Raw genomic sequence first — 27,969 nt, forward strand, 5'->3', positions numbered from 1 at the left:
TCCCATTCCCATTCTGATATGTCTATCCACGGCCTCCTCTACTGTAAAGATGAAGCCACACTCAGGTTGGAGGAGCAACACCTTATATTCCGTCTGGGTAGCCTCCAACCTGATGGCATGAACATTGACTTCTCAAAGTTCCGCTAATGCTCCACTTCCCCCTTGTACCCCATCCGTTATTTATTTTTATACACACATTCTTTCTCTCACTCTCCTTTTTCTCCCTCTGTCCCTCTGACTATACCCCTTGCCCATCCTCTGGTTCCCCCCCCTTGTCTTTCTCCCCGGACCTCCTGTCCCATGATCCTTTTATATCCCCTTTGCCAATCACCTGTCCAGCTCTTGGCTCCATCCCTCCCCCTCCTGTCTTCTCCTATCATTTTGGATCTCCCCCTCCCCCTCCCACTTTCAAATCTCTTACTAGCTCTTCCTTCAGTTAGTCCTGATGAAGGGTCTCGGCCCGAAACGTCGACTGTACCTCTTCCTAGAGATGCTGCCTGGCCTGCTGCGTTCACCAGCAACCTTGATGTGTGTTGCTTGAATTTCCAACATCTGCAGAATTCCTCGTATTTGCGTAGATCAGTTGAATCTTTGTACAGTATTTATGCTGTCCTTTAGCTCCATATCTTGGTATGATAGAGTTACCACAGGGACATTGTAATGCTGCATCACGAGCTCTTGTGAATCTCTTAGATGATGGCTTTAACACTGAAAACCCTATTGGAATTGATCAGAGTGCTGAAATGATGTCTGATAAGAACCATTTTGTCTCATCTATGTTAAAAGAAAAGTAGTCTATTGGGCAAATGATTTGGCATTCCCCGAATCTATTACAGTATTTAAAAAGCCATGTAAAACCTTACTGGCAATTTGCACAACTTGAGAAAAGAACCACCCTATTGCTGATTTGTGCATTCTGCTAAAAGGACAAGGTGACTACACAGAGTTACATAAAACATTAGATAGCACCCTTTACGTTGACTTTGTTAGCTTCATTGCAGTAGACTGTGGCAAATAGAACTTGGATTTTAAACAAGCTGCTTCATGAAACAGTGCTATTTAGATATTGATAAATGAAATTCACAAGGCCATTATTTTCTACTTGAAAATCAAAGAAAAAGCTGCAAATGCTGGTAATCTGCAACAAAGACAGAAAATACTCAAAATAAATTTAAGTAAATTTGAGTAAATAATACTCAAAATTAAGTGATGTTTTAAATAGAAGAGATTCTGTCTGATAACGCCTGGAAAGGAAAATCTTGTTTTTTCAAGGAGAGTCTGGATAAGCATCGACGTTTCGAGTGGACACTCTCAGGAATGGGAAGGAAGGCAGGCTGCTAGAAGAGAAGCAATGACAAGAGAGGTTTAGACATGGATACGTAAGGATGGTGGTAGAATCACCTATCACATTATAAAGTGAGCACTGACACCATGCACCTTTTGTCAGCTTGTCTGCTAGAGCAACCTGATGTCTTCTTTTAGCCCTCCTGCTTTCTTTCCTAAGAGTTACCTCACATTTCTTGTACTTCATAAGCACCTTGTTTGTTCCTACCTGCCTGACAAAGCAAGCGCACTCACAGCTCTGCGCCACCCGTCCCCACTTTGGCCGGCAGGGGGCGCTGCGGACGACGCGCACGCGCGGAGGGGTGGGGTCACGTGGGCCGCGCTGTTATTTTGAATGAGTGGCGCCGGGAGCGCGCTAATGGCTGTCGGCGGTGAGGCGAGCGCGGTAAGGAGTGATATCCTGAGGGGAGTGGGGGTAGTCCTTCTGCTTGTGTCGGCGGGGCGGCGTAGGCACTCGGCCTGCTCTGCTCTGCTCTGCTCTCTGGAAGGGGTTGGAGCTGTCCGGCGCAGCTCAGCGGTCACTGATGCTCGCGTTGCGGTTGTTCAGGACGCTGTCATTAAACTGGAAAAGATTCATGTCGCCGTGACTGGAGGCCTTGAGGAATTTGGAAGTGAGAGGTCTTTCAGTTAGTCCTGACCAAAGGTCTCCGCCCCGAAACGTCGACTGTACCTCTAACTAGCGATGCTGCCTGGCCTGCTGTGTTCACCAGCATTTTGTGTTTATATCTCTTATTATTTTCATTATACCATCAAACCACATCATACTCCCGATGGAGAGTTTCTGCTTAAAACACCCCTTTGCCTCTTCATGTGTTGTTTGACCTGCTGAGTTCCTCCAGTAGTTTGTTTTATGGCTCAGATTACAGCATGTGTAGTCTGTGTCTCCAATACATACTGTTATATCATCAATCCCTCTCTAAACAACATACTCATCAGGTCTTTGAGAGGCTGTTACCCAGGAACCAGCCCCTCAGTGCCCAGTGTGCTCCTTCCCTGCAGAGCCTCTGTACAGTCCTGTACCCTGAGGGATGTGCCTGTCAGACAACATTCCCTTAGGTCGGCAGCTCTCAGACATGCCAAGCTGTTTTTTTTCTCTCCTCAATGATGTGCCAATGTTCATTGGAAGATTAAGCCCAATCTGTGTTTTGCAGTCGAGGTCTGGTGATAAGGGATGAATTGTTCTGGGGGGTGATTTGCCAGAATGGGATGAGGGAACCTAACTTCGAGTTATATTTGGGTTGTTCTCTTTGGAGTGAAAGAAGATTACCTTATATGCCGTATGTACAGTAGAATGTGCTGCATGTGTCAAGTCATGTCACATCAGCGAGGATTGTGCTGGCAGTGCTCAAGTGCTCCAAGCTCCTGGTGCCATCGTGGTCTGCCTGCAACTCACTAACCCTCTGCATCTTTGGAAGATGGGAGGGAACCCGAGCACCTGAAGGAAGCTCACATAGTCACAGGGAAAATAACAAGCTGCTTACAAATAGCAGCGGGAATGGAATCCCTTCAGCGATCGCTGGTGCTGTAAAGTGATGTGCTAACAGCTCCACTATCATGCTCCCTGTTTGAAGAACATAGAATGGTACAGCACAATACAGGCCCTTTAGCTTGCAATGTTGTGCTGACCTACTAACTTACTCCAAGATCACTTTAATACTTCCCTCCTACATATTCATCCACTTTCCATTCATCTGAGAGTCTTTTAAACATCCATAATGTATCTACCTCTACCACCAGCTCAGGCGGTGCATTCCTTGATCTTAACGCTATTTATATTAAAAAAAAACTACCTCTGACTTTTCTCTCCATACATCTGTACATCCCCATACTATTCTTCAATCATCTTAAAATTATATTCTCTCGTATTAACCATTGGTACCTTGGGGAAAAAAGGCACTGGTTGTCCACTCTATCAATGCATCTTGTACACCTTTGTCAAGTCACCTCTCATCTTCTTTTGGTCTGAAGAGAAAAACCCAAGCTCACTCAATATTTTCTCTGAAGACATGTTTTCTAATCCAGGCACCACCTGGTGAATCTCCCTGCACCTTATCTAAAGCTTCCACATCCTTCCTTAAATGAGGCGACCAGAACTGCATACAGTACTGTAAGCACGGTCTAACGAAAGTTTTGTAGAGCTGCAACATTAACTCATGGCTCTTGAACTCAATCTCATGAGTAATGAAGGCTGACACACCTTCTTAACCACCCTATCAAGTTGAGCGACCTCTTGAGGGATCCATGGATGTGGACTTCAAGATCCCTCTTTTCCTCCACACTGTTAAGATTCCTGTCATTAACCTTGTCCTCTGTCTTCAAGTTAGACCTTCCAAAATGTATCACTTTACACTTTCCTGGATTGAACTCCATTTGCCACTTCTCAGCTCAGCTCTGCATCCTGTCTCTGTCCCGTTGTAACCTACACCAACCTTCTACGCTGTCGACACCACCACCAATGTTCATGTCATCTGCAAACTACGAGCTCACTCTTCACTTCCTCATCTAAGTCATTTATAAAAATCACAAAGAGCAGGGGGTCCCTGTGGAACACCAGTAGTTACAAATCTTCTCGCAGAATATGCTCCATCTATTCCACCCTCTTCTAGAGGTTGAAATGAAATTTTATAGCAATTGACAAGGTAATGATATGTTTTGAAAAGTAGGTGGGGGAAAATTTGCAATTCATGTTGTTCATAGAGTTGTAGCAACTTGTACCACAAGAACAGACCCTTTAGCCCACCAAGCCTGTACTGGTCACCAATTTCCCATTTATATAACCGTACATCCCATTTAAAAAAAAATTCTACCTGCATTACCCTTTTAATTCTTCCCCAGATTCTATTCCTTACCAGCATATTAGGGGTAATTTACAGTGGCCAATTAAACTACCAGCCTTTCTATAGGGGCACAATTGAGAGCATCCCGACTGGCTGCATCACTGCCAGGAATGGGAACCAAAGGACCGTTGGGGGTCCCAAGTCACCCCAACCACAAACTGTTCCAGCTGCTACCATCCGGGATACAATACCGCAGCATAAAAGCCAGGACCAGCAGGACAGTTTCTTCCACCAGGCCATCAGACTGATTAATTCATGCTGACACCTCTGTATTTCTGTGTTATATTGATTATAAATTACTATAATGCACATTTAGATGGAGATGTAACATAAAGATTTTTACTCATGTATATGAAGGATGTAAGTAATAAACTCAATTCAACTCAATTCACTTCTGTGAGGTGTAGGCGGAAACCTATATTGTCACAGGGAGAAAAAGCAAACTCCACACCAACGCCATCTGATGTTAAGATTGAACTTGGGTCACTGGGGCTTAAAGGCAGTAGTTGTATTGGTTGTATCAGCTGTGCCAAATCGATGGTACAAAAACTAGGAGACATTTGTTCAAGGTGGCTTTGGGCATTGTTTCTGGGTGAGATGAAGGAAAATGTTTCTCCGTGAGCAATAATGATATTGCTGTCTATGAGGCTGTGTTGATGGAAATGGTCAATGATTGAGAGAAATAACCATGCAGTGAGATGGGGCTGTCTGGGTTGCTCTGCAGAGGACCATCATGGAATTGACAGGCTGAATGGATCCTCTGTAATGACACTGACTTGCTCTAATAGATTGAAATAGCTGAGATCATTTCCACTGAATGCTGCAGTTATTTTAAGATACTCAGAAAAAGTCAACTTGTGACATGCTTACAGGTTCAACAAAAAGCTGTCGTTTGTTCTGTTTTAAACTCTATCATGTTCTTGAACTCTGTGGATGCCATTTAAAAGCTGGTTTGCATGGAGCCTCAGCTGCAGGCATTTAGATGACAATTCAGTTTTTTTTTGTTTATTGGAAATATTCTGCTGTTGGCAAGTGCATCTTCATACATATTTTAATAAAAACCTGGCATTCCTCTGGAAAGCTGTTGAAGGTGGTTCAACAGCTGTAGAATAGGTAGAACAGGTGGTCTACAGGGGCACAATTGAGAGCATCCTGACTGGCTGCATCACTGCCTGGTATGGGAACTGTACCTCCCTTGCAGAGAGTGGTGCGGACAGCCCAGCGCATCTGTAGATGTGAACTTCCCACTAATCAGGACATTTACAAGGACAGGTGTGTAAAAAGGGCCCGGAGGATCATTGGGGACCCGAGTCACCCAAGCACAAACTGTTCCAGCTGCTACCACCTGGGAAACAGTACCACAGCATAAAAGCCAGGACCAGCAGGCTGCGGGACAACTTCTTCCACCAGGCCATCAGACTGATTAATTCACGCTGACACAATTGTATTTCTACGTTACGTTGACTGTCCTGTTGTACGTACTATTGATTACAAATTACTGTAAATTGTACATTTAGACAGACATAATGTAAAGATTTTTACTCATTGTCTGTATATGAAGGGTGTAAGAAATAAAGTCAATTCAATTCATAAATTACTAAGGCTTTTTAGAACCACAGCAATAGATGGAGTTAAGATGCATAACACTAATAATCTCGTAAATAGGAGAAAGAGTATTCAAGGATTGAATGTATTCACTAAATAGGGAGCATCGATTGCACTAGCAGTTGTCCTGCATGGTTGTTCCACTGGAAAAACTATTTGGTTGATCTATTTTGATATATTTTGATTCCTGTGGCAAATACTGTTTGGAGTAAATGTAGTCATATTTCTGTTTTCCATTTTAGTGAAGGCTATATTTCACAGGATCATATTTGTTTGATTAAGTATCACCCTTCAAGCTGTATAAAGGCAAATTTTAGTTTTAGACTACAATAAAGTGACGTGATGAAAAAGCTGGAATATTTTCTGTTTGTTTTATGTGCATGATCTACAAGGAAATTTATTAGGGATGCAATAATCTCTTGTAGAGTAACTTGTGAATTTAAAAAAGATCTAGATATTATAATTACAGGTAACTTCTGTGTTATGGCCACTTGGATTATGAAAAATTTACCCTAACATAATTCACAAATCATTACCCAAAATTTTGAGATGGAGAATAAATATCCCCTGGATTTTGTGTGGGGGAAAAAAATGAAATGAACACAACTTTTAAAAAAAAAAAAAAATTGCTTCCTGATATATGCATAGATGATGCTATTTCATGTTATAGAAAGACAGGGACAATTGCAAATGCTGGAAATCTAGAGTGGCACAATATCCGGAGGGACTTGGCAAGTCAGGTTGCATCTATGCAGGGAAATGAACAGTAGATGTTTTCAGCTGAGACCCTCCATCGGGACTAGAAAGAAAGAGGGCAGAGGTCAGAATAAGGAGGAGAGGTTGGTGGGGAACATGATCAACAGGTGATTGGGGACAGGTAGGTAGGTCTCCTCCCCTATGACTCGATCTTGTTTAGCATCTGCCTCTTCCACCTATCACCTTTTACATTCTCATTATTTCCCAATTCCACCCCCCACCCCCCTCCCATCTACCTATCTCCTCCACCACTCACCCGGATTCACTTCTCACCCACAAACTCGTGCTTCTCCCCCTTCCACACCCTTTGTATTTTACTTCTGTCCTCTTTCCAGTTCTGATAAAGGGTTTCAACTAGAAGCGTCGACTCTTCATTTCTCTGCAATGATGTGGCCTGACCTGCTGAGTTCTTTCAGCTTTTCATGTGTTGCTTCATGTTACAGAAAATTGTGATTTGACCAGTTTTCATGGTTGCTCTCATGTAGTACAGGTATTGCCTCTATCGAGACCAGTGGTCCCCTAACCTTTTTTGGGTTATTGCCCTCTTGGCTTCTGGACCACATCTCTCCTTCCCCCCTCCTCCTTTCTGGTCATTACTAAAATACTATAAACAATTTGCATCTATGATGCGTAGTGAAAGAAAACAGGAACTGCAGATTCAAAGCAGTGACAAATAATTGCAAACATTATTCAAATCTATTTAAGGTTATAAATAGTTATTTCTTTAATTACAGTAAAATATTTTCATCAACAGTTTAGAGAGTACATTAATAGGCCAACTATTCACTACTTCAGTGCTTTTTCACCTTTCAATGAGATGGATGGGCTTCATACAGTGATATCAGGTTCTCAACATCAGGCTGAATGTCACTCAGGAGGAATCTCAGATCCCCACGTTCAGCAATTTGCAATCTTTTTCGATGCTTTGAAAGAAGTTGGGCAATTGTCCTGAAACTGTGCTCCACCAGATATGATATTGGAAAGGCAATAAAGAACATCTTGACCTTTTTCCACAGTGCAGGATAGTGTTTAGAGATTTATTTTTGCAGCCAAAAGTGTTAATTTTGTTTTGAACCTTGGCTTCAGCTCAAAGTCTTTCTGTAGTGAGATCAGTTCTTCCTCCATCTTCCCTGTTAATTCTGCAGTAGAAGTTTTCAGGAATGGATATACTACCCAATCTGGAATTTGAAGATCATCATCTGGTATTCTTTCCTTCTCTTCCAACGCAGAGAGGCTTGGAAATTGGAAAGGGTCCTGACGGCGAATGTTGCACTTAAATGGGGTTAATTTGGACAAAAGTGTGGAGGCAGCTGATTCAACTTTGATAAGATTCACATCATTTCCGTGCAATTGAAGATTGATTTCATTAAACTAGGTGAACAATTCTGCCTAATATTCTTGAGTTGATTTTTGAAAGAATCATTTGAGTCTTCAAAGAATTTTATCACAGTTTCAAAAAGCACATAAAAGCACCTCAGGTAGTTTCTTTTTGAGAGCCATCTGACTTTGTGCAACAGCAAGCATTCAAACTGTTCATCATTCTCAATACAAAGCTCTCAAAATAGTCGACAATTGAGAGCATGGGACTTAATTTTATTTACCACTGTATTTACCAACTTGTGCAACTGATCACAGGGTTTTTGTAACAAGAGGTTGTCTGTGAATAACACAGTGAATGGTAAATATGTCAGGTATAGCTTTTTTCAAGAAAGTGGTAACTCCATGGTGGCGTCCCGTCATTGGTGCACAAACAGGAATGTTGGTGAGTGGAATGTCCTTCTCTTTGGAAAAATTGCTGAGCAACCTAAAATATTGACTTCCCCTTTGTATCTGTGTCTAATCATCTTTCAAATAACAACTCTTGAATCATGCTTTCATCTTTTATGAAGTGAACATAACCAAGAAGCAAAGATTCATTGCCTGGCAACTGCAGAGCAAATTCCATCATCCTAAGTATGTTGCACAGTGCTTCTTTCACATGCTCAGACATTTTGGACAGTTTCAAACAATTGTCGCTGAGCGGAATCCTTTTAATTATTTGATCTGGTGATTTGTGCAAAACCGTACTCAGAACCTCTTACTGCTGGCAGATTTTGCAATTAAATATTGTATGAAGCACGCAAACCATCACTGTTTGGTTGTGAGGTGCTGGCAAACGTGTTTTGAAGTGTTTTCGGTTCTGTGAGTTTTCACAGTGTGACTGAAAACAAGTCAAGGTCTTGTTTGCTTTATCAGAGAGTATTCCCTTCAAATGTTCAAGGAGTCTGGATGGTTTCATTTCCTTATTTGAAAAAAACTTTCTCACACAACAGACGCATTGGCTGCTGTTGATTGCTTGGTGCTGGTATAAATTCATATTTCAGATATTCCACACTATAATGTCTACACTACTTTTTCTTTTGGTCTGCGTCTGCCATTTTTGCTATGATTAATGACACAGTCAATTGACTATTATTTAAGTTCAACCTCAAGTGCTGTGATCAATAAAAGAGAAAGTTATGATGTCATCAGCGCTCAGGCCAAAACCAGATTCTCTGATGAAGGTACATAAAAGTGGGGCAGCGATATCTTGATTGGGCCGTGGGCCAGAGAAATGTGGTCAAAACCATTTGAAAGAACAAATTCTGAACTTTACCCGTTGAGCACCATCTCTTAATTCACATGAATTGCATCACTATGTGATTTGAGTATGGGAATCATACTAGCTAACACTGTACTACCATAGCTAGTGCCAAAAGTGCGCAGGCTGCATCCAGAACTAACATGATTTCTTCAGTCCAGAAGCAGAAAGGCCACATTGCTTTGCAACGACTATAATGTGCTTTGAGCTAAGTCTAAGAGAATAGTGGATTTTCAAAAGATGAGGAGATTACATAGTTATTGTAATCAATTAAGAGGCACTGAGAATCAAATGCTTGTAATAAGGAATTCATTTCTTGAATTAAGCCTGTAATCCTTCAGTAGACCCCCCTTGCTACTAAGTGTTTACCCACTGGCAAAGTTCCCTCTAATTTGCAATGACCGGAGTGCCGAAAAATTTTGTGCTGTGCAGGTTTTTACCTAGTGACGACAACATGTGCACACCGAATAATTATAAAAAAATAATATAAATAAGCCAGTTCTAAAACCTGTAGATGAATCATCACAAAACTTCACATTGTCAGCACTGTCTGTATCAGAAACCAGAAAAGCAAATGTGATCATGAATGATCATGAAATATACTTAACATTCCAATGAGGTAGAGGGTGACAACCTTTTGTGTGCAATTTAAATTCTTTTGTCCATGAGTAGCAAAAGATGTGTGTGCTCATGTACCTTAGAGGGAACATTGCCCACTACCCTCTTTATCTTTATTGCCCTTCTAGAAACTCCCACTGCCCCCAGGGGATGATATTGCCCACTTTGGGAACTACTGATGATCCCAAATTCCATTATAGGGCAAGAGAGTGGCAAATAAAATACAACGTTGGGGAATGCACGGTCATGTACTTTGGTAGTAGAAATAAATGTGCAGACTATTTTCTAAACTGGGAGAAGATGCAAAGGGACTTGGGAGTCCTTGTACAAAACACCCTAGGGATTAATTTGCAGATAGAGTCGGTGGTTGGTGAGGAAGGCATATGCATTGTAACCATTTGAACAGTTTTGGGCTCCTCATGTAAGAAAAGATGTGCTTCTAATGTTGAAAGGCCTAGACAAAGTCAATGTGAAAAGGATGTTTCCCATGGAAAGGGAGTTCAAGACAAGAGGGCATACCCTCAGGATAGAGGGGTGTCCACTTAAAACAGAAATGCAGAGAAATTTCTTTAGCCAGAGGGTGGTGAAGTTGTGGAATTTATTACCACAAGCAGCTGTGGAGGTCAGGTCACTGGGTATATTTAAGGCAGAGCTTGATAGATTCTTGATTGGACATGGCATCAAAGGTTATGGGGAGTGGGGCTGAGGAGGGGGAAAAGGGATCAGCCATGATTAAATGGCAGAGTAGACTCGATGGGCCAAATGGCCTAATTCTGCTCCTATGACTTATGGCCGTCATATTAGGAATAGAAAGAGGTGTTGATGAATTTGTAACCATTTTTATGGAAGCTTACTGCATATAGTATGCCCTTGAAACTTCCTGTGTATCATGTTACAACGTGTAATATGCAAATCAATTTTAATTTACTTAAAGAATCAAAAATTTAAAGAATAAGTGGTAGTTACTTTCTTACATCTTCACTAAGCAATAAGCAACTGTTTTTTTAATATTATGAAGACACGCAGTCCTCTTATTGTCATTTAGTAATGCATGCATTAAGAAATGATACAATATTTCTTCCGGTGTGATATCACGAAGCACAGGACAGACCAAGACTGGGAAAAAAACTAACAAAACCACATAATTATAACATATAGTTACAACAGTGCAACAATACCATAACTTGATGAAGAACAATCCATGGCACAGTAAAAAGTTCAGTCTCTCAAATGTCCCACATCTCACGCAGACGGGAGAAGGAAGAAAAACTCTCCCTGCCATGCCCGACCACAGTCCGACTCTGAGTCGTCCGAAAACTTCGAGCCTCCGATCAGCTCTCCAACACCGAGTACCGAGCACCATCTCTATCCAAACGATTCGACCTCAATCTCGGTTGCCAACAGCAGGCAAAGCTGGGGATTTTGAGGCCTTCCCTCTGGAAGATTCTCCATCGCAGAGTAACAACAGCAGTGAACCTGCATTTCAGAAATTTCTCCAGGTGTTCCTCTGTGCTTTCACGTCCATTCTCCATCAAATCAGAATTGTCCACGGCCCCTATTTAACGGATACGATATCATTTTCACCGGAGGGCTGCGCACACGCGGCGCGCTGCCGTCTTCTCCTCCCGCAATATTATGTTCAATATACTTAATAAAATTGCTTAATTTGTACATCCCAGTTAAAATGCCTGTTGACTATTATGTGTATCTTTTTGTAAATCTTTTCTAGATGGATAAAGAGATGGGATTCCTGAAGGTGAAAGACTGTGTGATATTCCAATGCAAGAAGTGCCACACTGTGTTAGGAGATTCTTTGCAGTGCTGTGGTTCGAACGCAACACTCAACATGCTGATGTGTTTAAGTAAGATTTGGGTGATGTATGGTGATGGTGATTTTAAGCTTTGTTGTAATCTTGCCTTGGATGTTGAATGGCTGTTGGGCCTGAGAGATTCTGGCTATCAAGTATTGATGCTTCATTTCAATTTCCATGTATTTCTGCGATTTGATGATACTTAAATTGGGTAGTAACTAACTTCTTTCTGGAAGAATTAAGGATCTGGGGTAGTGCACGAGCACAGGTGCAGAAATCTTTTGAGAAGTATATTTTTTCCACTTTGATGTCTATTTGCTTCTTCATGGTCCTTCCCTTTTTATATTTTCTGTCCATAGATACTCTTTATCGTCACTGAATGTTTGTGGGTCTGGGGAGTTTTGGTTTGTTGCATGAGGAGAGATTAAGTAGATATGGACAATACTCCTTAGTTTTAGATAAATGAGAAGTAATTTCATTGACACATGGGAAGTTTTTACAGGGTTAGAGGTGTTAGTTGAGGAATGATACACCCCCTAGTTAGGAGTCCGAAACTAAAGGTCAATGTCTCAAAATAAAAGGCTGGCTATTCCAGTCTGATTTATAAATAAATCTCCATCTAAGTAGTACTGATTCTTTGCAATTCAGTTATTGATCATATTCAATAGATTACTAGACTTTTAGATATTGAGGAAATCAAGATGGAGAGGGGTTAGTGCAAGAAAATGGTGTTGAGTTTAAAAAAAACAACTTGATGAATGGCTGTGCAAGTACAGGGAGCAGAATGAGCCAATTTTTAATTTCTTGTGTTTTATGAATTGTACTGCTATGAAGCCGACTGGAAGTTAGCCAAATGGAACAACTGGTCCTTGAGTAATCTGCAAATGCAAATACCTATATAAATCTGAAGTGATCTGGTATGTCTTTCATATCTCCTCAACTTCCTTTGTTCTCAAAAAATAAACCCAGTGTACCTACTTTGGTATATAGCAACTATCATTGAATGTTTGGAGATGAGCAGTATTTATTACAGAACCTACGTTATATTCCCTGCCTTTGTAGTCTGTCTTCATTTTGAATCCTATGTCTCTTATGTGCTGCCGCTTTCAAGGTTTTGTGGCTATCCAGGTTCCTCTGTTTTGCCATGTAGTTTGGAGCTATGTATTGGTTCTCTTATTTATTTTGCATTAAATTATCTCTCTGCTTTTCTCTGCATTTTCATCTGCAAGATCATTTTATAATGCTTGTGAGCTCGATATCAACCTTCAAATTTGGAAATGCTCCCCTTCACACACGTTTCTATCATTACCATATTTCTTTAAGAAAACACAGTGGTGTCTGGTTATTTCCCAGGAGAACATCACTGTCTTAAGTACTTCAACACATAAACACCATGTAACACTACCTTTAAGCTGGTTTCCTGTTTTATTTCTTGTTACTAGCTCTTTAATTCCATGGATCTTAGCCTTGCTAGCCCTGCTTTTGTATGCAACCTTTTAATGCCTTATAAAAATCTAAATTAGCAGCATTTCATTCTTCATCCATTTTTGTTACAGCATCAAAAGGCTTAGTCAGGCAAATCAAATCGGAGTTTCTTTTAACTAACCCATGTTGACCCTTCTTTGATTAATTCAAACTTCCCAAATTATTTAAAAAATTTACTTGCCTGTTCTAAAGAATTACCACAACTGAGTAAATTGGCCTATAATTGGTGCCATGACTTCCTTTTGTTGAAGATTTGCTATTTCCCAATCTTAGACATCTTTCTGTGTCTAGAGAGAACTGGAGTATTACAAAATGCCATCTGTAATGTCCAATACCACTTCCCTCACAACCAGGTTTACCTCAACCTTTCTAGATAAAATTTTACTTTAAGCATAACCAGCCTTTCTACAAACGTTTGTAGTAATACCTCCATATGTTGGTTTCTAATCCATTGTCTCTTGCTTAAGGTTTGGCTGGACTCTTGGTCTTTGTCTACCCCAAATAATAACATCCTGCTTCTTTACAGGGGATTATTTCTTAAATACTGTGGTATTTTTTTAATTAAGAGGTATTAAAATAATCAAAGATAACTTCTGCTGTCTTGCTTTCAGGGGTGACAGAGAATGTGCACCTGGATCCTACTATATTAGTAGGGTATGAAGGGCCTCTGGCAGAATGGTAAGGCTATTACATATTAACTTTCAGAATGCCTTCAATCATAGAAACATAGAAAACCTACAGCACAATACAGGCCCTTCGGCCCACAAAGCTGTGCCGAACATATCCTTACCTTTGAACTACCTAGGCTTACCCATAGCCCTCTATTTTTCTAAGCTCCATGTATCCATCCAGGAGTCTCATAAAAGACGCTATTGTATCCGCCTCCACTGCCGCTGCTGGCAGCCCATTCCACGCACTCACCACTCTGTGTAAAAAAAAAAAAAAAGAAACACTTACCCCTGACATCTAAGGAAAAAAAAGTGGTGGAAGTAGATCTAAGTTGTCCTGATGGTTACTGCTGGACTTAGATGGTTACTAAATGAAAATTATGCCAAGGTTTAACAGTTGATTTTTGTTTTGAAGCACTCAAAATAAAATCATTGAAAGTCATGGAACAGAAAAAGGCCATTCTGTCCATGCTGGTTGAATAGGACTTCAGGTTAATCTCATCTCCCAGTTGTTCATCTAAGACCCAGCAGTTTCTGGCTCTAATTTCTCGTACAGGATGTTCTTAACTGCTCCGGCTATGGCTGATCTGTTTAATCCTTTTTTAAAACTAATGTTTCACAAAAATGCAAACATTGTTAAGTATGCAATTCTCCTGTCATAAGTTGCATTCTTTTGTTACCATGCACTGAACAGTCACCTAGTTGTGGACCTATATTTCTTTGTTATACTTTAAATATAAAGTGTGGTGCATAATTTTTGACCTTGTTGTCCATGGCCCAAAATTGCATCAAGAAGAAACATAACATTTTCAAACATTTTGTTATGACGCTGATTGGGATGTATTCCAGGAGAAGATTAAAACCCAACCCCAGCCTAAGTGTGCTTGGGCTGATAACCAGCCATAGGGGTAACCTTTCAATCCAAAAATTCTATTCAAATATCAGTAATAGTGAACAAGTCTGGCTGGCACAACTCAACCTGATGCAATACTGACCATTTCAGAATCTCAACCGATATAGTTAATATTCTGGTGGGTTCTTGTCAGGTTGTTACGCTGTAATATGACTTGTCCCTATGAAATCGTATTCTTTGGTTTCTTGAGTACCATGCATGGTGTTGACCTAGGTTAGGTTAGCGATAATAATTATAACAGATCTTTGTTGTGTAAGTTGTTATTGCTTGACTTTTCACTTTAATCTTTGGACTTTGGAAGCAGTCATTGTATTATGGCTTCAGACTCTGCGAACAGGAGCTGTATTGAAATTTGCAAATGATGCTTTTTGGCTTACTTGTTTAATTCTGTTTGTTAGCCTTGAGTAGTACATGCAAATTCAACCCAGGCAAACACAAGTTGTTGAAGATTAGAAGGAAAATTGAAGGAAATACAGTTTAACAAATTAATGCAATAATAAAAGATTATTTGCAATTATATAGAAGGGAAACTTGAAGATTATAAGCCTATTTAGTTAATTATCAGTTGTGGGGAAGACACTAATATCTATTTTTAGACAGTTATTTGAACTCGAAAGAACAGAAGCATTAGCAAATTTGTAATGGACAAGTCATGTTTGACATTTGTAACTTTTTATTGAGGTAGTAGAGTGTACTATGAAATGTAAACCATAAAGAAATCATGTTGCATACCACTACTTTGATTACATATAGTACTGTATCCCCCAGTAATATACTGTAGATGATATCCTCAGGCTTTCACAGTATGTGCGAAAAAAATGAGAAAGCTACCATGGTAATTGGACTGAGGTGTGAAGAAATAAATGAGAAAATCAAACTTCCATTCATTAAAAGATAAATGATTGAATAACAAGCCTAAAGTAAACTTGTGTATGATAGAAGGGTTAGTACAGAATGATGCTTGTCAAATTATCTGAAATGTAGGGAAAGGAGATGTGAATAATAAAAAATATACCAACCAAATATGTGAAATTTCATCTGCCATTGTATGACCAATACCCAGAATTAATCTCCAGAAATACAATACTTCTAAGTTCATCACTGTATTCAATTTCCTTATTGTAATGAAGTAAAGAACGGATGAAATTGGATTTAGGCACCTATACTTCATGCCAATCCTGCTTACATCTGGGGATTGGCTGAATGAGACAGAATTGCCTCTCTTGAGTTTAGAAGAATGACCTCATTGAAACAGGAGATCTTAAGGAGGCATGACAGATATTGAGATGTTTGCACTCAAACAGAGGGACCTAATTGGTCATTTAAAATTGAAGCGCATAGGAATTTATTATCTGAGTGGTGGATATCTGAAAGTGTTGGAGGAAGGGTTATTAATAGTACTTATAGAGAAGATGAATCGATCTTTCAAAAATTAGAAATTCAAGGTCATGGAGAACTGCCACAGAAGAGGAATTGAGACGTAGGACAGATCAGACATGGGCATACTAAATGATTGGACAGCCCTGAGGGGCCAGACGAGCTGCTGCTGCTCCCACTTTCTTATGTCCTTGTGTTTATATATGTTGCTCCCTTACTTCAATTTAAAACAGATGGAAGATAAATTCCACCTTGCGTCTTGGAGTTAGATTTATTTTTTTAAAGTTAATTTGTGACTTTAGAGCAGGTCAGAGACTGAGTATGCTGTGGTAGATGGCAGGCCTCCTGACTCCATAAAGCTTTTCCATGAGCTTCGGAACAAGTACATTGAGATTATAATGGTATGGATAAGATCAGCTAATAACACACGTTCAGTACAAAGTAGTCATCTGATCATTTTCCCCATTTGCCAGTTTATTCCTTCTACCAGAGGTTCATGATAACTACGGTATGTAGCCTTTTTGAAAATACATTTCTACAATCTGTTCAGGGCTATACACTTGGCTCTATTTTAGGTTCCTCTTTTTTCTTTTCCAATGCTTCCTCCTACATACATTTTAGATACTATAATTAACCTTAATCCATGTCAGAAAGGTGCATCGGCTATGATTTATATTATTATGAAACTTAGGAAAGCTCCATTTGATGAGATTAGGAACAGGAATTGGGGTCTATCATTTACGTGGATGACTGGGGACAGATTGTACAATTAGTCAATACTTCCTCTATCTGTGCTAAACATTCCCTAATTCAATTTAAAGTTGTTCATAGAGCACATATGTCCAAAGATAAATTAGCTCGCTTTTATTCTCATATTAATTCTTTTTGTGATAGATGTCCGGGGCAGATAGCCTCTTTAACTCATATGTTTTGGTCTTGTCCTACTCTGGAATCTGTTTGGAGAGACATTTTTAATATTATCTCAAAGATATTGAATATAGATATCTCTCCTCACCCTATTACTGCTATCTTTGGACTACCTAAAATTTCCAGTAATCTTTCTCCTTCAGCCCGTAGAATGATTGCATTTCTTACTTTAACGGCGAAAAGATGTATCTTACATCATTGGAAAGAGCTTAATGCTCCAACCACCTTTTTTTTGGTTTTCTCAGACGATACTATGCTTGAATTTGGAGAAAATTAGAAGCAATCTTTATGATTCCTCACTTAAATTTGAACAGACCTGGAGATCTTTTATTCAATATTTTCATTTAATGTAATTTTTTTTTCTTCTCTTTTTTGCTCCATATTTATATACCCTTCTTGTTTTTTTTTTACTGTTTTTAATGGAGGTCGGGTTTGAGGACGTGATTTTAAGTTCTTTAACTCTATTTGGTTCCAAGTTAGCCCATTGCTTTGCTTTGCTTTTAGTCTAGTTGCACGGTGGGTTTTTTTGGGTTTTTTTTTTCCCTTTTCTCTATTGATATATATATATATCAATAGATATATATATATATATGTATAAATTAGTATACTATTATGTTACCTTAGTATGTTATGTTTAAATTACATTGTTTGTATCACTTTTTTTCTGTATTAATATTTCCTGTAATTTTATTATATTCTAACAGTGTATTAGTGCCTATATGGCTTACCCTTTTGTATACTTATTCAATAAAAAGATTTAAAAAGAAAGAAAGAAAATACATTGCAGTAACTCACAAAGCTTTTTACAACAGCACCTCTCAGCTGCAGTCTCTACTACCTACTACCTAAAAAGGCAAAGACAGTAGATTTTTGAGAATGAAGATACCTGCAAGATCACCCATTCCTTAAAGGTGGAATTCTCTACCCAGTAGGACAGTGAATTCTTCTTCACAATTGAAGGTAGCTCACAAGTTTAGGATTGGGATATACTGTATATCCTGCCCTTACCAGCAATGTTCAAATCGCATAATCTGAGGTTAACGTTGCCAATTCTGCTCAAGAATACTAATGACATTGGGAAGGAAAGCTTTCGTACAGTTAAGAAGTATATACACAATGGTGATACTGTGTTAATCAATGAATTTAAGACAAGTCTAGAGCAAATTTCTCCCTTTAAAGCAATGTGAATTGGGCCGATTAGCAGCTCTTTCAGGTGCAATTGATCAAAAATATTAATTTCACGTTTATTTGTAAAGCAGGGAGAGGAAATTTGAAATGCTGGAAGAAATTACTTCATAACTCCTTGTCAGTTCAATTTTTAAGAAGCTTAACTTGCAGTTAATAAACATAATTTTATTTATATAGCATCTTTAGTATATTAAAATACAGGCTTAATATGCTTTACATAGATTATAAAGATAAATCAATGCAGTCATAAAAATGCAAGCCAAAATTAAAAATCATAAGTAAGAACAAACATTATATAGAATAAAATGTAATCAAGTAGACCAAATTATATAAATATTATCAACAGGCATTATGTAATCCTATAAGTAGGCCAAATTAAAAAAAAATAGGGTTTATGTTTTTTAATGTGTTCCATAGTACGGCCCTGTTGTTCATCAGTTGGTAGGTAGAGTGTTCCAGATTTTTGATGCATAAGAGTAAAAGGCTGCATCACCAGTTCTTATATGCTGGCTGTAGGAACACTAAGCAAAGATGTAATAATAACAGGGTTGTTGTGGTGGGAGATTTTAATTTCCCAAATATTGATTGGCATCTCCCTAGAGTGAGGGGTTTAAATGGGGTGGAGTTTGTTAGGTGTGTTCAGGAAGATTTCTTGACACAATATGTAGATAAGCCTACAAGAGGAGAGGCTGTACTTGATTTGGTTTTGGGAAATGAACCTCGTCAGGTGTCAGGTCTCTCAGTGGGAGAGCATTTTGGAGATGCTGATCACAATTCTATCTCCTTTACCATAGCACTGGAGAGGGATAGCAACAGATAAGTTAGGGAAACGTTTAATTGGAGCAAGGGGAAATATGAGGCTATCAGGCAGGAACTTGGAAGCATAAATTGGAAACAGATGTTCTCAGGGAAATGTACGGAAAAAATGTGGCAAATGTTCAGGGGATATTTGCGTGGGGTTCTGCATAGGTACTTTCCAATGAGACAGGGATAGGATAGTAGGGTACAGGAACCGTGGTGTACAAAGGCTGTTGAAAATCTAGTCAAGAAGAAAAGAAGAGCTTACAAAAGATTTAAAAAACTAGGTAATGATAGAGATCTAGAAGATTATAAGGCTAGCAGGAAGGAGCTTAAGAATGAAATTAGGAGAGCCAGAAGGGGCCATGAGAAGGCCTTGGCGGACAGGATTAAGGAAAACATCAAGGCGTTCTACAAGTATGTGAAGAGCAAGAGGATAAGACGTGAAAGAATAGGACCTATCAAGTGTGACAGTGGAAAAGTCTGTATGGAACAGGAGGAGATAGCAGAAGTACTTAATGAATACCTTGCTTCAGTATTCACTATAGAAAAGGATCTTGGCGATTGTAGGGATGACTTGCAGTGGACTGAAAAGCTTGAGCATGTAGATATTAAGGAAGAGAATGTGCTGCAGCTTTTGGAAAGCATCAAGTTGGATAAGTCACCAAGACTGGATGGGATTTACCCCAGGCTACCGTGAGAAGCAAGGGAGGAGATTGCTGAGCCTATGGCGATGATCTTTGCATCATCATTGAGGACAGGAGATGTTCCAGAGGATGGAGGGTTGCGGATGTTGTTCCCTTATTCAAGAAAGGGAGTAGAGATAGCCCAGGAAATTATAGGCCAGTGAGTCTTACTTCATAGTTGGTAAATTGATGGAGAACATCCTGAGAGGCAGGATATATGAACTTTTGAAGAGGCATAATATGATTAGGAATAGTCAGCATGGCTTTGTCAAAGGCAGGTCATGCCTTACGAGCCTGATTGAATTTTTTGAGGATGTGACTAAACACATTGATGAAGGTAGAGCCGTAGATGTAGTGTATATGGATTTTAACAAGGCATTTGATAAGGTACCCCATGCAAGGCTTATTGAGAAAGTAAGGAGGCATGGGATCCAAGGGGACATTGCATTGTGGATCCGGAACTGGCTTGCCCACAGAAGGCAAAGATGGGTCATATTCTGCATGGAGGCCGGTGACCAGTGGTGTCCCTCAGGGATCTGTTCTGGAACCCCTACTCTTCGTGATTTTTATAAATGACCTGGATGAGGAAGTGAAGGAATAGGTTAGTAAATTTGCTGATGACACAAATATTAGGGGTTTTGTCGATAGTGTGGAGGGCTGTCAGAGGTTACAGTGAGACATTGATAGGATGCAAAACTGAGCTGAGAAGTGGCAGATGGAGTTCAACCCAGATAAGTGTGAGGTGGTTCATTTTGGTAGGTCAAATATGATGGCAGAATACAGCATTAATGGTAAGACTCCTGGCAGTGTGGAGGAATTTGGGGTCCGAGTCCATAGGACACTCAAAACTCTACACAGGCTGACTCTGTAGTTAAGAAGGCATTATGGTGCATTCACTTTCATCAACCGTGGGACTGGGTTTAAGAGTCGAGGGGTAATGTTGCAGCTCTATAGGACCCTGGTCAGACCCCACTTAGAGTATTGTGCTCAATTCTGGTTGCCTCAGTACAGGAAGGATGTGAAAACCATAGAAAGGGTGCAGAGGAGATTTACAAGGATGTTGCCTGGATTGGGGAGCATGCCTTATGAGAATAGGTTGAGTGAACTCGGCCTTTTCTCCTTGGAGTGATGGAGGTTGACGAGTGACTTGATAGAGGTGTACAAGATAATGAGAGGCATTGATCATGTGGATAGTCAGAGGCTGTTTCCCAGGGCTGAAATGGCTAGCACGAGAGGCCGTAGTTTTAAGGTGCTTAGAAGTAGGTACAGAGTAGATGTCAGGGGTACATTTTTTACGCAGGTGAGTGCGCGGAATGGGCTGCTTTCCGTGTCGGAAACGATAGGGTCTTTTAAGAGACTCCTGGATAGGTACTTGGAGCTTCGGAAAATAGAGGGCTATGAGTAAGCCTAGGTCGTTCTAAGCTAAGGACATGTTCGGCACAGCTTTGTTGGCCGAAGGGTCTGTATTGTGCTGTAGGTTTTCTATGTTTTTATGTCTGTATCTACTTCCAAGCACCTTAAAAATATGCCCTCTCGTGCTAGCCATTTCAGCCCTGGGGAAAAGCCTGTGACTATCCACATGATCAATGCCTCTCATTTTCTTGCACACCTCTATCAGGTCACCACTCATCCTCTGTTGGTCCAAGGAGAAAAGGCCGAGTCACTCAACCTAGTCTCATAAGGCATGCTCCCCAATCCAGGCAACATCCTTGTAAATCTCCTCTACACCCTTTCTATGGCTTCCATGTCCTTCCTGTAGTGAGGCGATCAGAATTGAGCACAGTACTCGAAGTGCATGGGTTGAGTCGGTAAAAGTTAAAGTATAGTATCAGGGATGTATGGAAGGGTTGATCCAATATTTAGGATGCACTAAATTATTGTTAGTCAAAAAGAAACAGTAGTAGTTGATTGCTCATTAATCAACAAAACTCCATCAAAAATTACAATAACAATCAAGTAACATTATGTAAGGTTTGAACCCTACTGGATGTTGTAGTGGAGAAGGAATAGACTGCACCGAATAAAGACTTAATGGTAAGTGAATTAAAGGGATTAAAGAAACAGTGTATTGATTTAATGGTGGTTATGAATGTGATACAGAAATTGGTAATGAAAGGTAACACAATACTGGAGATCATAGAAAGTGTTTAAAGCAGATACAAAAGCTGCAGTAAAATGTGAATGGTTTGCTTCTTTCAATTATGTGAAGTGTTGGCACATGGGAGTTTACTTGAAAGTGTGTGTGTAAGAGAGAGAGGAGAGCAGACTGTTCCGTGTTTGCTCAATTTTGTGTTTTGAAATGCATTATTATGTCAGAGTCCCTATGCAGCAGTTTTCCCTCTCCTGGTTCTTTGTAAAATATGTGAATGCTCTCAAGAAGAGTACAAGCTTGGATTTGGGTTCTGCATTGTCTATTCTATTTTGGTTTGTGTTTCCTTATTTGTTTTTCATGTATTTGATTTTAGGGAGACCCATATTCCACACTAGCCAGTTGAAATCCAGGTGAAGAAAACTGGATAAATATGCAGATCTGTATTCCAGATGTGAGATGCCCACATTTCTAAGGGATATGGGCACTTGGAGAAATTGCTCATTGGTAGTCAGTTAAGTTGGGAACTTGAAATTAAAATTTTGGAAAGACTGGAATACAAGTGATTCCTCAAATTTTGCTCTTGTTAGTTTCCTAGTGACGAAGTCCACCTGTTTTCTTATTTCCTTATTGGAAATATAAGAGTTTGAATTTTGTATCAATGGGAGGCAACATCATTTTATATATATTTCAGGATTCAGGAGAAAAAGCAGAGATTTCCGTGCATACAGTGGGATTCATTTCCAAGGGCTAGAGTTTAAAAAGGGAGAAAGTTACGTCAAATATCACAAACCTTGGTTAGAAAGCACTTGACTGTGGTGCTTAGAGAGATTCCAGAACTATGAGGTTAAACTTGGAAAGTTGAGGGGTAACCAGCTAAAGCTCTTAAGATGGTAGAAGGACTTTGCAAGATTGATATCGAGAAAATCTTACTTCTGGGGCATTCAAAACTAGAAATCATTGATAACGGATGGTCCCAAGTTAATCTAATTGGAATTGAAGTAAATTCCTTACTTAAGAGTTAATAGAATACGGAATTTACTTTGACATGGAGTAATTGAGGCATTCATGCAGATGCGTTTATAGAAAGGCCAGATCTATGTAAGGAGAAAGAAATGGAAGAATGTGCAGGGAAGGACAAAATCCAGAAGAGCAGTGGAGATAAAGGACTTGATAGAACAGACAGGTGATTCTATATCTGAGAGAGAGGCTGTTATATAGTGTGTCGCTTCCTTGGTGCGAGTGTCAAGGATATCTCTGAGAAGGCATGGATGTTCTGAAAGGGTTGGATGAGTAACCATTGTCTATATTGATATTAATAACATACTAAGAAGAGAGGCAAAGTTGTACAAAGGGAACTTAGAAAATTGGGTAGAAGGTTGAAAAGTGGGACTTCTGAGTTGTAATTTCCTGTGTTACATTCTGGTGTATAGAAATTGGAAAATGGGATAGTTAAAGAGCTGGTACTGGAAAGGGGGCAGCTGTTAAATATAAAAGAAGAACATGTTGCATCTAAATTAGAGGGGGAATAATATCTTTGCAGGAAGTTTTGCTGGGGAGAGGGGTACTTGGATGCCAATTTTCTTTTTGTGTTTCATGTGGGGGAGGGCAGTTAGGGGATTGAGTGTGTTGCTCTTCTCTTTTTTTCTTGGTTTCTTGGCTATCTGGAGAAGAAGAATCTCAGCGTTGTATACTTTGATAATAAATGAACCTTTGAATCCTTTAAATTCTGGTTGCTACACTATATAAAGGATATGGTTGTATAAAGAAAGTGCAGAAGAGATTCACCAAGACGTTGCCTGGAGTGGAGGTCTGTAGTTTTAAGGAATAATTGAATAAGTTGTGTTTATTTCATTGGACAAGGGTCTGGGGGGTGATTTCATAAAGGTTTATAAAATTATGAGCTGTCTTGAAAAAATAAATAATCAGAATAATTTTTCTGAGGAAAGAGAAATCTAGAACTAGAGAGCATGAATTTAATTTGAGTGGCAAAATTTAAAGGAGATCTGAGGGGTAAGTTTATCCACACACAGGATGGTGAATATCTGGAATGAGTATCCAAGGAAAGTGGCTAAGCAGATAGAAATGTGTTTGGACAGATACTTGGAAAAAAACTACATAGAGGGATAGTGGCCTAATGTGGGCAGATGGGATGTACAAGTATTGGAGTTGGAATAATGGTCCTATTTCTGTACTATGATAGTAATGTGGTGATAGGGTTAAATGAAATGGGATGAGAGTAGGCAGGTAACAAGTGGACATGGCATAGTCCATAGTCATTTACTTTATGACTCAGATTTTACACCGAATACTTTAAATTTTATATTTGAGCTTGGCTTGTTCCATTATTGTAGACGAAGTAAACTGGAATTTCACAAAACAAAGGTAAAATCTAAAGGAAAGATGAAGCAATGTGTGTATTCAATCCTGAACAGGGGTTCAGGCAGAGTGGGAAAATCAATTCAAAAGAATGAGTAAAAGCTATAAATCTAGGAGTTTGAATGAGATAGTGAATTAAGAGGTCCTCACTGGATTGGAAACAAACATTTTAAAAATATATTTTCCAAAGTTCATTACCCTTTCATTTATCAGTAGAATTGGAGAACTAAAAAGCAAAAACAGATTTGAAAATCCCTCCTTATTGTTTCAAAAGGTGAAATTGTGCCTGAACAAATTTTTTTGAAGTTTTGATATTCCAGATAGATGCTAGAAAGATTCAATGTGAAAAATGTTGAAAGATTTTGAAGGAGTGTGAGTTGTTATAAGACTTCTAACCATTAAAGTAGCCTGGACCAATTTCTATATATGATTTAAAGGAAAAGGTGTTTAATGGGGGAAGAAATTGAATTTCTAATTGGTATTTGCTTCAGAATTACATTTGTTGCTGTAATAATATCAGCATAATTTTCTGATGTTAAAGTTTGAAATCGTATATAAATATTTTATGGGTTGTGGTTGGAGTGAACTGAAATGGGACTTAACTACTTCGTGTCTATTAATCAGCAATGTATTGTTGAAGGGTTTTCTTTGCATTCCTGTGTGTTTTTTTTGTTTGTAGTCTTTACAAGTCCCTGTACTGCAGTTTCTGTAGCGTCAACGTGGGTGTTGTACCTATCTCTACAACAGATCTGTACTCTCACCTGCGTGGACTGTACTGTTTGGACAAGGAAATGTTGCACTGGTGAGTAGAAAACAGCAGGATTGCCTGATACCCATGCATACATTTGAACAGTACATGTTCCTCTTTTGTCTTTGATTTCTAGCAAAATTTCTAGTAAGTTCTGCATCACACAATCCCCACGTGTTATTTTGTCCTTTTTCTATCTCTAACTGCTGGCACGGAAAGCAATTATGTTACCTAATATTTAATTGGTTTGTTATTGTCACATGTGCCAAGAGACAGTGAAAAATTTTGTTTTGTACACCATCCATATAGATCATTCCGACATAGCAGTAAGGCTATGGACTCACTTTCGGGGACACTGAAGTTCAAGTCCCATGTATTTTTGTTTTTACTACTTATTTTTTGCTATTTGCGTGACTTGAATGAGGTGCTTCAGCAGTGAACTGAATCTGTAGCTGTGACCTACAACTGTTGACACTGCGCTAGACTGATTCCATGGCTGTGGCTTGCAGCCATTGGGCTGCTGGACCAATTTCACTTGCATCGGCGGCTTTGTGGCTGTGGACTTACTTCAGGGGACTCTGTGGTTAATGTTATTTCTTTGCTTTTTATTGTTTGCATTTGTTCTTTTTTCACATATTGGGTGTTTGGTCTTGTGTGTGGTTTTTATTTAAACAGGTTCCTTGTGTTTCTTAGTGACTGTCTGCAAGAAGACGAGTATCAAGGTTGTATACTGTATACATTGATAAATGTACAGTACTTTGATAAGTGAATTTACTGATGACACAAGGATTGGTGGAGTTGTAGCCTGTGAGGATAGCTCTTCAGAGGGACGGAGATCAGCTGAAAAGTTGAACAGAGCAGTGGCAGGTGGAATTTAATCCAGACAAATGTGAAGTAATGCATTTTGGATTGTCTAATACTGGTTGGATACGTACAGGAAATAGCAGGGACCTTCCAAGCACTGAAGCACTGGAGTGCAAGTTTATAGCTCCCCGAAAATGGTGACCCAGGTGCATAGGGTAATGAAGCTGTTTAGCTTGCTTGCCTTCATAGGTAGCAGTATTGAGTATAAATGGAACATTCTGCTGCTGCTGCTGTATAAAAGGCAATGGTTAGGCCACACTTGAATGTTGACTGCAGTTGTGATCACCAAATGATCAGAAAGGATGTGGTTGTGTGGAGGGAGTGCAGAAGAAAATCATCAGGAATTGGGGGCTTACAAGGAAAGATTGTTTAGGTTGGGATTATTCTTATTGGAGTGCTGGAGGCTGAAGGGTGACCTTATAGACACTTATAAAGTTGAGGGGATTAAATAGGGTAGTTAGTTTCTTATCAAGGGTTGGAGAGTCTAAATTGCATCTAGTGATTTCCTTCAGCTCTCGATACCTCATATTTTGTCTTTCCTTATGCCCATGCAGTCCTTTTTCTACCACTTAAATTTTTGTTCCTAATTACCTATCAGTTGAAATACTTATTGACGCATGCAAGAAGTGTGGTGGGGGAGCTGTTTACCATGTCAAGGAGCTTTCATTTGTGTACAGTACTTCTAAGCATTTGTCTTTGAATTTTCTCTTCCCATGTGATTGATTCTTCATCTTTAGTTGAATTTTTAATTCGTTGGCAGTGGGGATGAAGATATGGTACCGCTTTTTTTTCTGCTAACATTGTACTATTACAGCTGGTGTAAATCAGGCTTGTGCCTCAGCATTTTTTAAAAATGTTTGTTGACCAACTTTAAGGATTGAGAATTGATCTAGCTGGGATACTAGCATTGCCTTTATCGTAGTTTGTGTGTTCCAACAATAAAATGAGACTTGAACACAATCTAATATTTCAGTACAATATTCAGGGAACTGCACTACCTGGAGCATCATTCTTTGGGTTAACATATTAAATTCAATGCAGAAATAAAAGCCTAACTGCATTCTTGGCCATTTGTAGAAACCTTATAGCAATTAAATGGAAAGAGTTATAATGTTCCTTTCCCACCTATCATCATGACAGAGCATACAAACTGTAAATCATTTGCTCTTTGTAAGGCTTTTCTTTGCTTGTTTTGACTACCCATCTAACAGTTCTAATGTTTCAAAAAGAATGATTGTTGGAGTGATTTTGCATATCTTGGAAGTGAAGTAAAGTATGTTTATTCTTAGAAACAAGTCTGCAAATTCACTGTAACTGTGTTAACTTTCAGCTACATGTTGCAGAGCGATTCTTTCATGGAAGCCTCAGCCCTGAAACTTGGACCACAGAGCTTAACCCCATACATAGGAGAGGTAATGTTCATTTCAATAACTTCTGTCCTAAATCTGAAGGAAGAAAGGCTGGAGGGTGGAGCTAGGATTGCCTATGAATTGGATTACTATTTAGCCCTGAGTTGCTTTTTGGATATCTAAAGAGCTGTATGTTTTCACCTTGCCTACACAAGCCTGGTTTCTTTCTGTGAATTGCACTCCATTCTGACTCGTTTCTCTCTAACTTCTAGTTGAAAAGGCAGATTGTCGAGACACACTATCGTCTGATGGCTGCAATGAAGATGCTGGATGAGGTGGTTGGGGAGGAGAGTGGGCTCGGGTCTAGCACCTTTGTCTTGAAACACGAGGATAAACCAGAGATGAACTGTTGGGTTTAGGGTTCTGTTCCAGTTTGGACTGTGGGAGGTAGTGCCACTGTTAATTAAGTCACTCTTGACTGGAGCTCTCGATGGTATTGGAAAGGAAATTTCACCTTCTCGAAGGAATTCTGGCCTTGTGAATCAAAACCCAACTAGTGAAGAAAGCAGTACTACCTTTTAATTGCATGTGAGCACCTCCCCCCACCCTCCATGATGCCACCCACATTTGTTGCATTTGGATTAGACTGTGCCCGAAATGTTGCCTAAACAGAATTCTAATAACTCAGATTATGTTCTGGTTGCAAAGGTTTTTGCTTTGTTTAACACTGTTCAAATTAGTGAGCAAACTGCTTAAAAAATTGTTCTAGTTTAAATTACAATATATGACAGTAAATAAGCTGTGCAATAAATGATTTGAACAATTCTATGCTCTTGTATTTTTTCTGTTTTGTTCTTGGTATATTTAATGTTTTTTTGGAATAACTGTATGCCCTGTTTGGTTCCAT

General features: G+C 39.4%; 1 protein-coding gene across 1 annotated transcript; it reads left to right on the forward strand.

Moving 5' to 3' along the window:
- Positions 1-1,663: 1,663 nt before the first annotated feature.
- oip5 (opa interacting protein 5) lies at positions 1,664-27,950 on the forward strand. The gene is made up of 6 exons (XM_072275464.1): positions 1,664-1,729; positions 11,510-11,642; positions 13,688-13,754; positions 24,781-24,903; positions 27,044-27,125; positions 27,335-27,950. Exons 1-6 carry the CDS (start codon positions 1,679-1,681, stop codon positions 27,479-27,481), a joined length of 603 nt encoding a protein of 200 aa, XP_072131565.1. The 5' UTR covers positions 1,664-1,678; the 3' UTR covers positions 27,482-27,950.
- Positions 27,951-27,969: the final 19 nt, after the last annotated feature.

Source organism: Mobula birostris, chromosome 1, assembly GCF_030028105.1.
Source record: "Mobula birostris isolate sMobBir1 chromosome 1, sMobBir1.hap1, whole genome shotgun sequence".
Lineage (NCBI taxonomy): Eukaryota > Metazoa > Chordata > Chondrichthyes > Myliobatiformes > Myliobatidae > Mobula > Mobula birostris.

Coding starts and splice junctions, on each gene's coding strand:
- oip5 (XM_072275464.1), top strand. CDS start 1,679: ATGAGTGGCGCCGGGAGCGCGCTAATGGCTGTCGGCGGTGAGGCGAGC. Junction 11,643..13,687: donor CAACATGCTGATGTGTTTAA/GTAAGATTTGGG, acceptor TCTTGCTTTCAG/GGGTGACAGAGAATGTGCAC. Junction 24,904..27,043: donor GACAAGGAAATGTTGCACTG/GTGAGTAGAAAA, acceptor GTTAACTTTCAG/CTACATGTTGCAGAGCGATT.